The sequence below is a fragment of the Xenopus laevis genome, chromosome 5S (assembly GCF_017654675.1).
Source record: "Xenopus laevis strain J_2021 chromosome 5S, Xenopus_laevis_v10.1, whole genome shotgun sequence".
NCBI classification, from domain to species: domain Eukaryota; kingdom Metazoa; phylum Chordata; class Amphibia; order Anura; family Pipidae; genus Xenopus; species Xenopus laevis.
This window is the reverse complement of record NC_054380.1, coordinates 95,337,985-95,352,001: the sequence shown is the minus strand read 5'-3', so window position 1 is coordinate 95,352,001 and position 14,017 is coordinate 95,337,985. Positions and strand designations below refer to the sequence as shown.

The following is a 14,017-nucleotide window of genomic DNA, read 5'->3' as shown; positions in this document are numbered from 1 at the left end:
GATCTTTGTGAATAATTGTGTCCCTGTGTAAATCTATTCTCCCTCCTCCTTTGTGCCCAGGTATAAACCTGGTCTCTTCCATAATCTGTCGTATCCCTATTAAATTTATTTTTCTTATTCTCCATAATGTCTAATTCAATTTTATTTACCTTTTTCTTAGTGCTCTCATATGTGCAGCTTAAGGATGGCTTGTTTCACCTGCATGGAGAGCTCCTTTGACCGCATGTTGTCTGTTCACAGCAAAATCATCCACATACAAGCACTCCCCCCCCCCCAAATCAACTCCAGTGCTTTTATCTGCTTCATTGATATATTGATGACATAACGAAGGAATTGCCCACACCTGCCCATGAAAATAGCCTTTGAGTCAATGGTCCAATTACTTCTGAACCCCTGCTCCAATTACCTTTGAGCCACTGAAATGAAGTGGTTGTTTTTTTTTTAAAAAAAGGCTTTAGTTCCGCACATTTATATGCAATACTTTTGTTCAACTCACTGAATTAAAGCTGAATTAAAGCTGAAAGTCTGCATTTAAACTGCATCTGAGTTGTTTCATTTAAAATTCATTGTGGTAATGTACAGAACCAAAATTAGAAAAAAAAGTTGTCTGTCCAAATATTTATGGACCTAACTGTGTGTGTGTGTGTGTGTATATATATATATATATATATACATATATAATATTGTATCAAATATCACATTAATTGCAAGGGCTTGCCCTGCAACTACAAATCTTGTGTGCCAGTGTGTTTCTTTGCTACCAAGTACCTGGAGGTTGCCGTATCCTCTATACACTGGGCACCAAGCTTATCTTTATTATATACATGAAGGGTGTGTGAATGTTTTTCTATTATAAGCACTGATTGGCTACTGCCAGGTAACCAATCAGTGTAATCCAAGAGAGCTGCAAAGCAGGAAGTAATGTTCTGGCTATTATGTTAGACATCCAGTCACTCCAGCCTTTATACATTGCATTTATGCCTAACTTACTATACTGAAAACATTTTTATTTTGAACAGCCTATCTATTTACCCAGTATTTATTTTTATACTGAACAATTCGTTTAAGGTCTGAGTTGGAATACACACGCAGGCAGACTATTTCTGTTTCATGTATTATTTCAAATGAAAAAAACATCTTGTCACTTTACAAAACAATTTTGTGTTATCATGTTTAACAAAATGTTCATGCAGGATTTATTATTCAGTAAAATGGCAGAATTGGTCAAGGGTCTGAAACTGTTAATAATCACGGATATTCTAAACCCTGGAATAACCATTCCCTTTCAGTGGACAATTCAGTCAAACATGTGCCTAGTTTGTGCTGTATAATTCATATGTTCATATAATACATTTTCTGTGTTAGCTTATTTATATTGCTGTATTAGTATCATTACATATTTTCCACAGAGCTGTTCTCCAGATACAGTGTTCATAGCATACAATGTCCCTGCAGTCTGCCAGAAAAAACATAGCAGAGAAAAAGTAGAACTAAAAGCGCTGCTGGGTAATCATATGACTGGGCAGACAGACAGAATGATTGATTCCTCAGCTGGCAACTAGCAGATTTGCATCCTTTACATTCTTGCTGCTTTGAATATTCTGACACCTTTTTTGTTCTTAGATCCAAACTCCAGTCCGTACAGACTCAATATGGACCTTCTTTCTCCTTAGCTGCCCATCATCTTCCTATAATACGCACAATGTAACAGATAGAAGATTTTAAATAATTTGCTTGCTTCCGGTTCACAGAAAAACAACAAAACTACTTCCTACTACCTACCATATAGTTAAAGGCAATTGCCTAAAAGTGCCATGCAGTTGTGGCCTGAGAATGTACAATAGGGCATTTTTAGGCCCACTCGACTAACAAGCCCCAGTTCTGGTGCTTTCAGGTTATTGCAGTGGCAGTGATGATTTCAGCTGTTTTTCTACATGATGAAACATTCCCTAACTCCACTTCCATTTCTTCTTGTCTTGCATGCAAACCTACAATAGATGCCCTTGAACACATGCATGCATCTGTGTAGGGTATTTTAGTTTTTTCCATATACCCTTGATAGAATGACTTCAGGATAAATAGGCACTGATTTTTTTTCTTCATCTTATTACATATTGTTCTTAGTACTTAAAACACCTGGTCTTAAATGCCACTAGAAAAACAGAACATTAATTATGGCTACACAATTCAGGAGTAGTTATATGTGACTTGGAATCCATGAACCTAAAATGAAGCTGAAAATGTCATAAATTGGTTTTTAACATGCCCACTCCCTTACTTTTTTGTTACTTACTCCCTACCTTTTATATAACAAAAAAATAAGTTCTATATCATAGTAAGGCATGCGTTTTGTTACTTAGTTACTTACATAGTTAAATCAAAGTTCAACCCCTCCAAATGAAACCCAGCATTCATACACACACCCCTCCATATAAATTATAAATACCCATATCTATACTAACTATAGAGTTTAGTATCACAATAGCCTTTGATATTATGTCTGTCCAAAAAATCATCCAAGCCATTCTTAAAGGCATTAACTGAATCAGCCATCACAACATCACCCGGCAGTGCATTCCACAACCTCACTGTCCTGACTGTGAAGAACCCCCTACGTTGCTTCAAATGAAAGTTCTTTTCTTCTAGTCTAAAGGGGTGGCCTCTGGTACGGTGATCCACTTTATCGGTAAAAAGGTCTATAATGTCCTCTAATGTACTTGTAAAGTGTAATCATGTCCCCTCGCAAGCGCCTTTTTCCCAGAGAAAACAACCCTGTCCCCAACCTTGACAGTCTCCCCTCATAATTTAAGTCTTCCATCTCTCTAACCAATTTATTTGCATGCCTCTGCATTCTCTCCAGCTCATTTATATCCCTCTTAAGGACTGGAGTCCAAAACTGAACTGCATACACCAGATGAGGCCTTACCAGGGACCTATAAAGAGGCATAATTATGTTTTCATCCCTTCAGTTAATGACCTTTTTTATGCAAGACAGAACTTTATTTGCTTTAGTGGCCACAGAATGACACTGCCCAGAATTAGACAACTTGTTATCTACAAAAAACCCTAGATCCTTCTCATTTAAAGGGATACAGTCATGGGAAATTTTTTTTTTCAAAATGAATCAATTAATAGTGCTGCTCCAGCAGAATTCTGCACTGAAATCCATTTCTCAAAAGAGTAAACAGATTTTTTTATATTCAATTTTGAAATCTGACATGGGGCTAGACATTTTGTCAATTTCCCAGCTGCCCCAAGTCATGTGACTTGTGCTCTGATAAACTTCAATCACTCTTTACTGCTGTACTGCAAGTTGAAGTGATATCACCCCCTCCCTTTTCCCCCCCACCAGCCAAACAAAAGAACAATGGGAAGGTAACCAGATAACAGCTCCCTAACACAAGATAACCGCTGCCTGATAGATCTAAGAACAACACTCAATAGTAAAAACCCATGTCCCATTGAGACACATTCAGTTACATTGAGAAGGAAAAACAGCAGCCTGCCAGAAAGCATTTCTCTCCTAAAGTGCAGGCATAAGTCACATGACATGGGGCAGCTGGGAAATTGACAAAATGTCTAGCCCCATGTCAGATTTCAAAATTGAATATAAAAAAATCTGTTTGCTCTTTTGAGAAATAGATTTCAGTGCAGAATTCTGCTGGAGCAGCACTATTAACTGATTCATTTTGAAAAAAAATATTTTTTCCCATGACAGTATCCCTTTAAGGAAACTCCCAACACACTGCCATTTAGTGTATAACTTGCATTTATATTATTTTTGCCAAAGTGCATAACTTTGAATTTATCAACATTGAACCAAATTTTCCAGTTTGCTGCCCAGTTTTCCAACTTGTTCAAATCTGCAAAGTAGCAGCATCCTGCATAAAACCTATAGTTCTGCACAATTTAGCATCATCAGCAAAAATAGAAATAGTACTTTCAATGCCCACCTCCAGGTCATTAATAAACAAGTTGAAAAACAAAGGACCTAGTACAGAGCCTTGCGGAACTTCGCTAACAACACTGGTCCAATTATAAAATGTTCCATTTACCACCACTCTTTGTGTTGTAGGATATGAACTTTTTGGGATTATCAGCCATGCTGGAACATCTACAATGTCAGGACATTACGTCTGTCATATCAAAAAGGAAGGAAGGTAACTGTTCTGAGACATGGAAAGTTAATGATTCAACATTGGTTGCTTTGATGGATATCATTGTGATTCATTTATAGCTACTAAGTGCTTAAGAATGGATTTAAAGGAAACATTTTAGCACAATAGCTTCATACATTTTAAGTATGTATTAGCACTGGGTATGGATATTTATACAGGTTAAATGAATTTGCAACCAATTCCAGGGACGCCACACACAAAGCTAAAAAAAGATTGGCTCCAGTACCCAATGCGTTACGCTTAGTGATGTGTATTCTTTGGCAATTCTTGGAAACACTACAAAAAAGTGAAGGAAGTTCATTCACTGAGTGACCCCCTGCTAAATTGGTCAAAAAGATATATGTTGAACTAACCAGTGACCCATTTATCAAGTTCATCCCCTATTTGATTGCTCTCTGAAGGCGTACTGCATTGGCAAATGCAAATAATAGCTCATTATAACTGGCCTAAGAAAGCAAGCAGATCACACATCAGCAATCTGACCAGGCTCCCCTTATTCAGAGGATTACAAGTGAAAGAACAGACTAAATTTTCCAAATGGAAAGTCTGTCCATGCCTTGATGTGTTCTTGAGAAGTAAAATTTCAGTTTTTCAGACTAGAAATAATTAGAACAACACCCCAACTTGGTAAATCTCTTCTCTTTTACGGCATAGAACATAGAGTCAACTGCAAAGATAACTGCAGGAGAGAGCTGAGCAAGGAAGTCTAGTAGAGATGGCCATTGCAGTGTATATCACAATTAAACAGTCCACTGCATGATACATTTCTTTTTCAGATTTATAGTTTACAAGGTAAATGAGACCTATAATAACATTCCCACATCTACCGTATATACTCGAGTATAAGCCGACCCGAGTATAAGCCGAGGTACCTAATTTTACCTACGAAAACTGGGAAAACTTATTGACTCTAGTATAAGCCTAGACACAACTACAGCCCTGTCTCCCAGCAGCGCACATTCTGCCAAAGCGACCCCCCCAGCGATCAACTGGACTTCTTTGCAAAGTTGATGGTGACAGAGAATTGCCAAACGGATTACTGTGTGCATTGTCCCACTGTCCCACTACCATGTGCAGAGGGTGCTGTTTGATATAGCCATCACTGTTAATCTTTCGTATAACCAACAGAGGGCGCTGTGTGATATTGCAGTCACTGTTATTCTTTCATATAACCAACAGATGGCGCTGTGTGATATTGCAGTCACTGTTATTCTTTCATATAACCAACAGAGGGCGCACTGTTATTCTTTCATATAACCAACAGAGGGCATTGTGGGATATTGCAGTCTCTCCCCAAGTGTACTGTTGGTATAGGAATGATTAAAAGTGACTGCTATCTCAACTACTCGGGTCGGGTACCACTGACCCGAGTATAAGCCGAGGTAGACTTTTTCAGCACAGTTTGGATGCTGAAAAACTCGGCTTATACTCGGGTATATACGGTAGTTGGGATTACAAAGCAGATAAACATAGATGACCTTGGAAATGTTTCCTTATTGTGGAAAATTCTGTTTTGTTTTTCAGATGGGTGATTTATAATGACCATAAAGTTTCTGCATCAGAGCGACCACCAAAGGACTTGGGCTACCTTTACTTCTATCATAGAATCTCGTGTTAAGCCTTTATATGGGTTCCAGGGCTGTAAAATGCCGTGCAACTTTTTAATCCTGTCCTGAAGTGTAAATGGGTGAAAACCAGGGGAGTTGGGGTGACACAAGAGGTTGTTGGACTGCCAGAATACCAAGAGATTTCTCTATATATTTAAATATTACCTAAATATAAATATTTAAAGAGAACCTAATATTTGAGGCCTTTTTAAGTGTTAGCCTGAAAATTTCCGTTACTTAAATGACAATGTTGCTTTGTCTACTTTTATATGAAAATGAATTCATGCTTTACTTGCTTCTCTGCCAGAGTTACTGGTTACATTCTTGTTTTCATTTTAATCCATTTGAAAGTTGATGCTGAGGATTATTATGCCTGGGTTCCCAAAATCTCTTGAAATCCGAGGAAAGCATAAAGCAGTTCTAGAAATATATTCTGATGGTCAATCTCTGTTTTATTTTTTAAAGGTTTGACAGTCACCCGTTATTCTAACATATGACCAGTAGGTGGTGGTGGTGTTATAATTGTTGGTATAACATTAAGGAGAAATTGGACAACCTCTCTACATTTCAGAAAGCAATATGGAGGGAGTTTGTTGGATAGAATATAGTTACATAGATTCTAAAATATATTTCCATTCAGAAAAAAAAATCATTCTCCTAAAACCAAAGCAGAAGGTCCACAGTTTCTTTTTAACCAATTCCATTTTTTGACTTGGTAAATTAAAGTTAAGAAGTATTAGTAGTTGCACTAACTATGGTTTAAATTGCAGTTCCACAATTGCTGGACTGTAGCTTTAAAGCACTGCCCTAAAGAATACAGCCATTTGACTTTGCTGGCAAAGTTTCAAATCATTTCCGCACTACAATTATTGTGAATACACTTGAAGGTATAATAAGCTGCTTTACCAGACAATACGAGGAGCATATGATTAGCATTTTCAGTAACTCAGAGAGAGTAAGCAGATAGAGGGATGTCATTGCTTTTTGATGGATTTTTATGTTCCCAAGTTAGATGACATTACTGCCTTGGAAGTGGCTTATTGCTGTACAAACAAATTTCGCATCCTTTCAAAAGCTACTGCATGGTAATAACATTATATTCTTCCGAAGGTTGGATATTTGGCAGTTGGGGAATATTGGCTGCTTGATCAGATGTATTAGAACTACAAAAAGAGCAGGTAACTTGCCAAGCTCCAGGACATATGTGTTACAGACACTTTCAGCCTAAGAATTCTGGTGAATGGAGATATTCTAGAGTGTAGAGAAACGTTCTATTTCATTCATTCTACAAAATGAAAAAGCAGTGGTTTAATAAGCTGTTTTTATATAAAAGAACATAAAGAACACACATTTGCTTATCCAAGATACAGTGGAAAAGCCACACAAACAGTACTGATTATACATTTCAGCTCACAGATGTACACATAGATGGATAAATGTGCTTTATATTCACTAGATATTTTCCTTAAAATACATGAAATAATCACTTAGGCAACGGAACTTGGAATGCTTATTGGATACTTGGCTTGTTACATTTTTGTCAGAGTTTTATTATTGTCTGCTGCTACAAACTCCTCAGCACATATACTGTTATCTGTCCAAGTCCTGCCCCTGATCCAAACAAACACCTCTCATTTCCCTGAAATCCACATTTCAGGGAAATTGACCAGGCCCCTGACCAGGCCCCTTTCTTTGGTCAGGCCCCTGAGAGGACTCCTGCCTGTTAACTCTGTGCCTTACAACTGCTTTCATAGTTGAGTTCTCCCAGAAACATTCTGAATGTTAGAACTCAGTTTCGGATATCCTGTTATAATTTCTTTGCACCCGATATGCAGAAGCGCATCAGCACTTCTCCTCAACATTCTTTATAGCTGCAACACATAATCTGCTACAGCTTTAAATAAGCGTATAGAGCTTTGTTCCCTCATCCCAAGTGCAAGTATTCGCCCACAGAAATGGAATACAAGAAGGATGTAACATTGGTAGAAACGGAGGCTGCTTGTGTAAAAAAGTAAGGACTTCTCGTGTAAAGTCTTATTTTAAACATATGTAAACATATCAATATTTGGTATAAGTAATTCCAAAACAAGTGGACTTGCTGAGTAGTGTAATCATTGAAGACATTTCACTACTCATCTTACTCAACTTTCTGAACTAAAGAAGCTGCTCGGATGAGTGTTGAAATGTCTTCAATGATTACTCAGCTAGTCAGTTGTTTTAGAATTGCTTATACCAGATATACTATGGCTTGGATGAATGACAATGTTTATAGCCATCAATATTTGATCTTCATTCAAACAGTATATAAAGATAAAGGTGATGTAATTGAACAAAGACATGAAAATGTGACTTTGCAGTCATTCAACAAAAACATTAACTTATCCTTCTGTGGAAAAAGTAAGTAAATCATTAGTTTCAATACCTGGTATTGCTCCTTTTGGCAGAAACAAACTCAAGTAGGCATTTCTTATAACTTTCTTCCAGTCTCTATCATTATCTTTTTTCCTACTCTTCCATGTACAATCTTGTGAAAAACGGAACAGTTGGGAGGTATGCACTTGGGGCATTTGTTCAATACTACATATATGTTATATAGACATGCCTCCGTCCCTTCAGAAGGGTATGATTCCCGTAATAACACTATCTTTACTATGCAAATCCTTTGTCCCCAGACCAGTCACAAATGAAGTGTAAGTTAGGCCACACTGTCTTCTCAGTGCTGTCAGCAATGATTTATTTATTTAGCAAAGAGGAAAACTCTACATGTTTCCAGCTAAAGAGCTCTTTGTGGTTTTTAAGGTCATGCAGACCTTGCGGAACAATGTAAGGATGCCTTTCAGCTCTATGACGTTTTTCAGAAATTCCACCCTCCTGCTCTGAGGTCTTTTTCCAGCTGCAGTAACTTGCTTATTCATTTTGTGCTCGGTACTATTCTCTAGTTGTCAGGCAGTGGGTAGCATATCCATCTCATGTCAGAATGAGTGAAACATAAACCTGTAACTACAGCTCCATATGACCTGCAGTTCCAGTGTAATGGAATAGTTGCTGGAAACTAAGAGATTATGTAATTTGTCTTTATTAAAGCAAAACTGTAGCTAAATCCTGAATAACTCCAGTTAGAGTACGGTCTGTTACTTCTTACCTCTTGTTGTTTCTGTGGTGAAGAAAATAGTTTCCCTTAGCTAATTAAATCAAACTCAAAAATACACTGAACTGCGGGGAATAATTCTGGGTTCTCAAGTTTGATCAGTAATAAATTAGCCCCATAGTTTAAAAGTATTAGATAATCTTGAGTATGGAAATTCTATTTGGTTGTGCAGGCGTGTGTATGGTTTATGTGCACATGTGTGTGTTTGCGTATATTTACTAACATAGTATAAACTATGAGCTGTTTTTATGGGAATATTGCCATTATATGTTAGTATTGTGTGTAAGGTATTCTCACAAATGATATGACTGTGTGGTTTATTGTAATGTTTCAACAGTGCCCGATTTTCAAAAAATGCTCTTGATTTTTCTGGCAGTCATACTTTGTGAAATCTCACGTTCACTTTTTTTATTCATCCATTCTAGGGGACTGATCATGAAAGCAATTAGGTTAAGTTAGCCATACACTGGACAACATTAACCACTGACTCTGCAGCTATTTGAACCTTGAATAGGGCTAAAACAATTGCCTGTCTGACCAACATAAATCATGGGCAAGGACCGCATGGAGCCATTAATGGTACCCTCCCCCAACAGTTTAGTGTAGGTCCCTGTTGTATTTGTTGGTCCTGAGAACAAATGATTGTATCAGCCCCGGTGGCCATACATTTCAGTGGGTTATTTCATGTATGGCCATCTTAAGCCTTTCCAGCCAAGCTCTGTTGGACCACATCACTCTGCATTCTGTTGGAGCATACTGGTAGTTATAGAACAGAAATAGGGATCCAGGTTGTTGAGCCCCACAAAAAAATCAAACCAAATGTTCCCCAGGCCCCAGACACTTCCTTCGGTAATGCAATGCAATATTTAAGTATGGAAGGGTTGATTTGTAATTTCATTTTTAATATGTATTTGGCAACCATCTCCATATCAAAGTTATAGGGGGTACCAAAAAATTGTCATCCCGTCCCCCATAATTACAATGGCTAACCTGAAACCCAGGGCCAGCCTGGGGTACTTCTGGCACCACCAAGCACATATGTCTTAGAGTAAGAAGCCACACTGAATACAAACTTTAATAAAAAAAAGCCAGCTTTTTCACCATGCGTGGTGCAGTTTGTTGAAGTTTTCTCCTTTTAGGGTTTCCTCAATTAGTTCACATCCGTCAGTCTATAATTGTATTCATTAGTTCACACTTGTATCATGGGTTGATTCCCTACCAAGGGTTCATGTAACATCAGTCCTAAGTTTTCTACCCTTCATTACTTAAAGGAACAGTGACATAAAACAATGAAGGTGTTTTTAAAGTAACGAAAATAACTTAACTGTTGCACTGCACTGGTACACTACTAAAGTTTTTATAAACAAGCTGCTGTGTAGCCATGGGGGCAGCCATTCAAAGCTGAAAAAGGAGAACAGGATACACAGCAGATAATAGATAAGCTCTGTAGTATACAATAGGATTCCTTAGAACGTATCTGCTGTCTATAGGACATCCCGTGCTTGAATGGCTGCACCCATGGCTACACAGCTGCTTGTTTATATAAACTATAGTTGTGTTTCTATAGCAAACACACCAGTTTTACCAGTGGAGTGCAACAGTATAGTATTAAAACACTTTCTTTTTTTTGTTCTAACTCTTCCTTTAATGGACATTGCTTTCTGAGACTGACATGGTTTTTGCAGTGTGGGCTAGCTTTTTCATGTACAAAAAAATAGTGTACAGGAATATCAAAGAATACACATTTCCCAATTGACTATTTTTTGATTGCTTGCATCACACATTACATGCCCACTCCATAGTTATTTTACACTATAGTTATTTTTGACACTAACAAATATTTCCTCAACCCCCTGAGTAATGAGAGCACTGGAATCTAATCTGGGTGACAACAACTTGAAAGCCATAGGGTAAAGATCGTCGGACTACTGTCTTTTATAGCTTGAACTACTGTACTCGGCCACATCGTGGCACACTTTATCTAACAGCATTGCTGTACTATGCAAAAACTGTCCAACTCAGGGATCTTCAACCTGTTGTAGTTCATCAAGAGCAGGAGAGCCACAGGTTGCAGATCTCTTGCAAAAACAGGCTTAAGAATGTTATGGGTTTAAAGACGTTGTAAATCCTTGGCAAATAAGTAATGATATTTTGTTATACTTCTATGTTCATCTCCTGCATTTATTCCATCTCTCTGGGAAAAAAATGCCTGTCGCTGCTGAAAAAAAATGCCCAGAAGGAATGAATATTGTTGCAAATTAAAATATTTTGCACATCTTAAAGGCTAACTTTGCTTTTTTGCTTAACAAGCACTTTTTTTTTTTTACTGATTATTTTTCTTCATTAGTTTTCCAGTTCCAACTATTCCTTTATGCTGTTTGTAACCCACCCATAACTTTTAAATACAGGTATGGGACCTGTTATCCATAATGTTTGGGATCTGGGTTTTTACGGATAACGGATCTTTACGTAATTTGGAACTTGATACTTTAAGTCTACTAGAAAATCATGTAAACATTAAATAAACCCAATAGGCTGGTTTTGCTTCCAATAAGGATTAATTATATCTTAGTTGGGATCAAGTACAAGCTACTGTTTTATTATTACAGAGAATAACAGTTTGGGATTCTCAGCTTTTTATGATTTTGACCATTAATTTGTTTATTATAGGGATGCACCGAATCCAGGATTCGGCCTTTTTCAGCAGGATTCAGCCGAATTCTTCTGCCAGGCCCAACCAAATCCTAATTTGCATATGCAAATTAGGGGTATGGAGGGAAATCACGTGACTTTTTGGAAGTAAAAAATGTTTTCCCCTTCCCACCCCTAATTTACATATGCAAATTGAGATTTGGTTTGGTATTTGGCCGAATCTTTCGCTAAGGATTCGGGGTTTGGCCGAATCCAAAATAGTGCATTCGGTGCATCCCTAGTTTATTATGGAGGTGTTTATCCCATTACACTCCAGTTTAATTTCAGCAAAGCAGATTAATCATTTGACTGGATGTCCTTAGCTTTATCCATAAAATAAAATAATCATTCTTTGGGGTTGAGCCCATTGTCATTGGTTTATAGATAAGGTAGTTAAAGCATGACCCCTGTTTACATGTGGGCAGTGGGTCTATTAAAATGGACAGGGTTTAATGTAGTATTTGATTTATTCAATTTTCAACATACTGTAATTCTCTGACTTTGGTGACAAAAAGATTCTAAATTAAAAGATACATATTTCACACCTTTATAAATAGCACTTATATTAAAATATATGCCCAATGTGTTTTCAACAGTTAATTATATGCAATCAATCCAGGTTGATATGGTTTTCTTGGAATCTTGGCGGCATGGTAATCAAAGGGTGAACAGACAGTTCATCACAGTGCTGTGGATTCCAAAGCTCTGTTCATTTGTATAGGATTATACCTGAGAAACTGAATCTTACTGTTCACCTGCAGATACAACATAAATGTGCTGTTGTGCTTATATACAAGTAACAGACACCAAGATTAGAAAGTAATATTCCCCCTAGATGTGGAGCACACAGTAGTTGTGGCAGAGCAGCAGCTGTTACGCTGATTTAATACTTAGCGGCCGTATATTAATTACAGGTTTCCAGCTGCTTCATCTTTTGTAGCCAAAACGTGAATTATTATATAGAACTTTAGGGAACTATCATATCGGCTAACACACAGGAGCCTGGGGCCCACAGGGTTTTTTCCTGGAGTCCCGCCAGTTCAGTCCATCCCTGGAATTTTTGCTTCGGAAATCTTCACCACACGTCACACAACCACGTCAGATGTTATTTTGTGACGACTACTTGTATTCATAAAAATGCAAAACTTTGTCTCTGCAAATGAATGCCGGCGTACTTTCACCAGCACTAAAATGTCTTAGCGAACTTTCTCTACCGTTATTTTCTTCCTAGCGAAACTTAGTTAACTTATGCATGCGTCCAGGGCCGGAACTAGGGGTAGGCAGAAGAGGCACGTGCCTAGGGCGCAAATGTGGAGGGGCGACAGGCACCGTACCTCTTCTGCGCCTTCCCCCTAGTTCGGCCGCTTCTTTCCCCACCTGTAGCAGCAATCGATGTAATACTAGGCGCTCACAGACGCGCACCCTTCCTAGATGCGCACTCTTCTGCGCCTGCTTGTGCGCACGTTCGGCTTCTGCTCTTGATTGCCCGTGCGTGCGCCTGTGGGTGCGCGCACTTCAGAAGGGGGCAATGTAGTCGGTTGGGTTGCCTTGGGCACTGCTTGCGTCAATTTAAATATGGCAACTACCTAAAGGTCATATGTATGTATTTATTAGTGATGTTGGTGCGATTGCCGGAAGTGGCCAATTATTATAAAAAATGTCCAAGGAAGCAAAATAAAGACAAAAGAGATCCTCTATTGTCCTAGACACGAGCCTACCCTAAAACTAATGAGGCATGAGCTTCAAATGGTTAAATAAAAGTGTAAATAACATATAATCCCACATCAATATATGAAAAAAACGCCAGCGTTTTGTCTTTTTTTGGAATACAGAATATGATGTCACCGACATAGTAATGTTGACGATGTAGCTTCGTCTTATCAATAGGGATGTAGTGAACTGCCGATTTGGTGTTCGCGAACGCCGTTCGCGAACACCGGCAAAAATGCGAACGTTCGCGAACAGTTCGCGAACTTCGAACACCGCTAAAATCGTTCGATTCGAACGATCGAAGGATTTTAATCGTTCGATCGAAGGATTTTCATTCGAATCGAACGATCGAAGCCATTCGATCGAATGCTTTTCATTGGATCGAATGCTTACAATCGTTCGAACGAATGGAAATCGTTTGATTTTTAGCGGTCGAAGGAATTCGAATGGTCGAACGATCGAACGCGAACTCAAACTGCGAACGTTCCCAAACGTTCGCGAACATTCGGCGGACGCGAACGGTCGAAGTTCGCGCGAACTAGTTCACGGGCGAACAATTCGCTACATCCCTACTTATCAATTCCCCAGCCAAAATCTGGGGAAATAGACTTACAAAAAGGGTAAAGCACATTTAATATGATATACAAATACATAGTTTGATCCAGGTAATAACATTATAGTTA

The 14,017-nt window shown here is 38.3% G+C and overlaps 1 protein-coding gene across 2 annotated transcripts in view; it reads left to right on the top strand.

Annotated features, from left to right (window-relative positions):
- Nucleotides 1-11,215, top strand: part of usp13.S (ubiquitin specific peptidase 13 S homeolog) — a 65,655-nt gene extending 54,440 nt beyond the window's left edge. For both annotated transcript variants that reach the window (XM_018265686.2, XM_018265685.2), the window contains exons 20-21: nt 4,076-4,160; nt 5,703-11,215. In XM_018265686.2, coding sequence (XP_018121175.1) covers nt 4,076-4,160; nt 5,703-5,796 — 179 coding nt within the window. In that variant the 3' untranslated portion in view covers nt 5,797-11,215. The remainder of the gene's footprint in view (nt 1-4,075; nt 4,161-5,702) is intronic.
- The last annotated feature ends 2,802 nt before the right edge of the window (nt 11,216-14,017 follow it).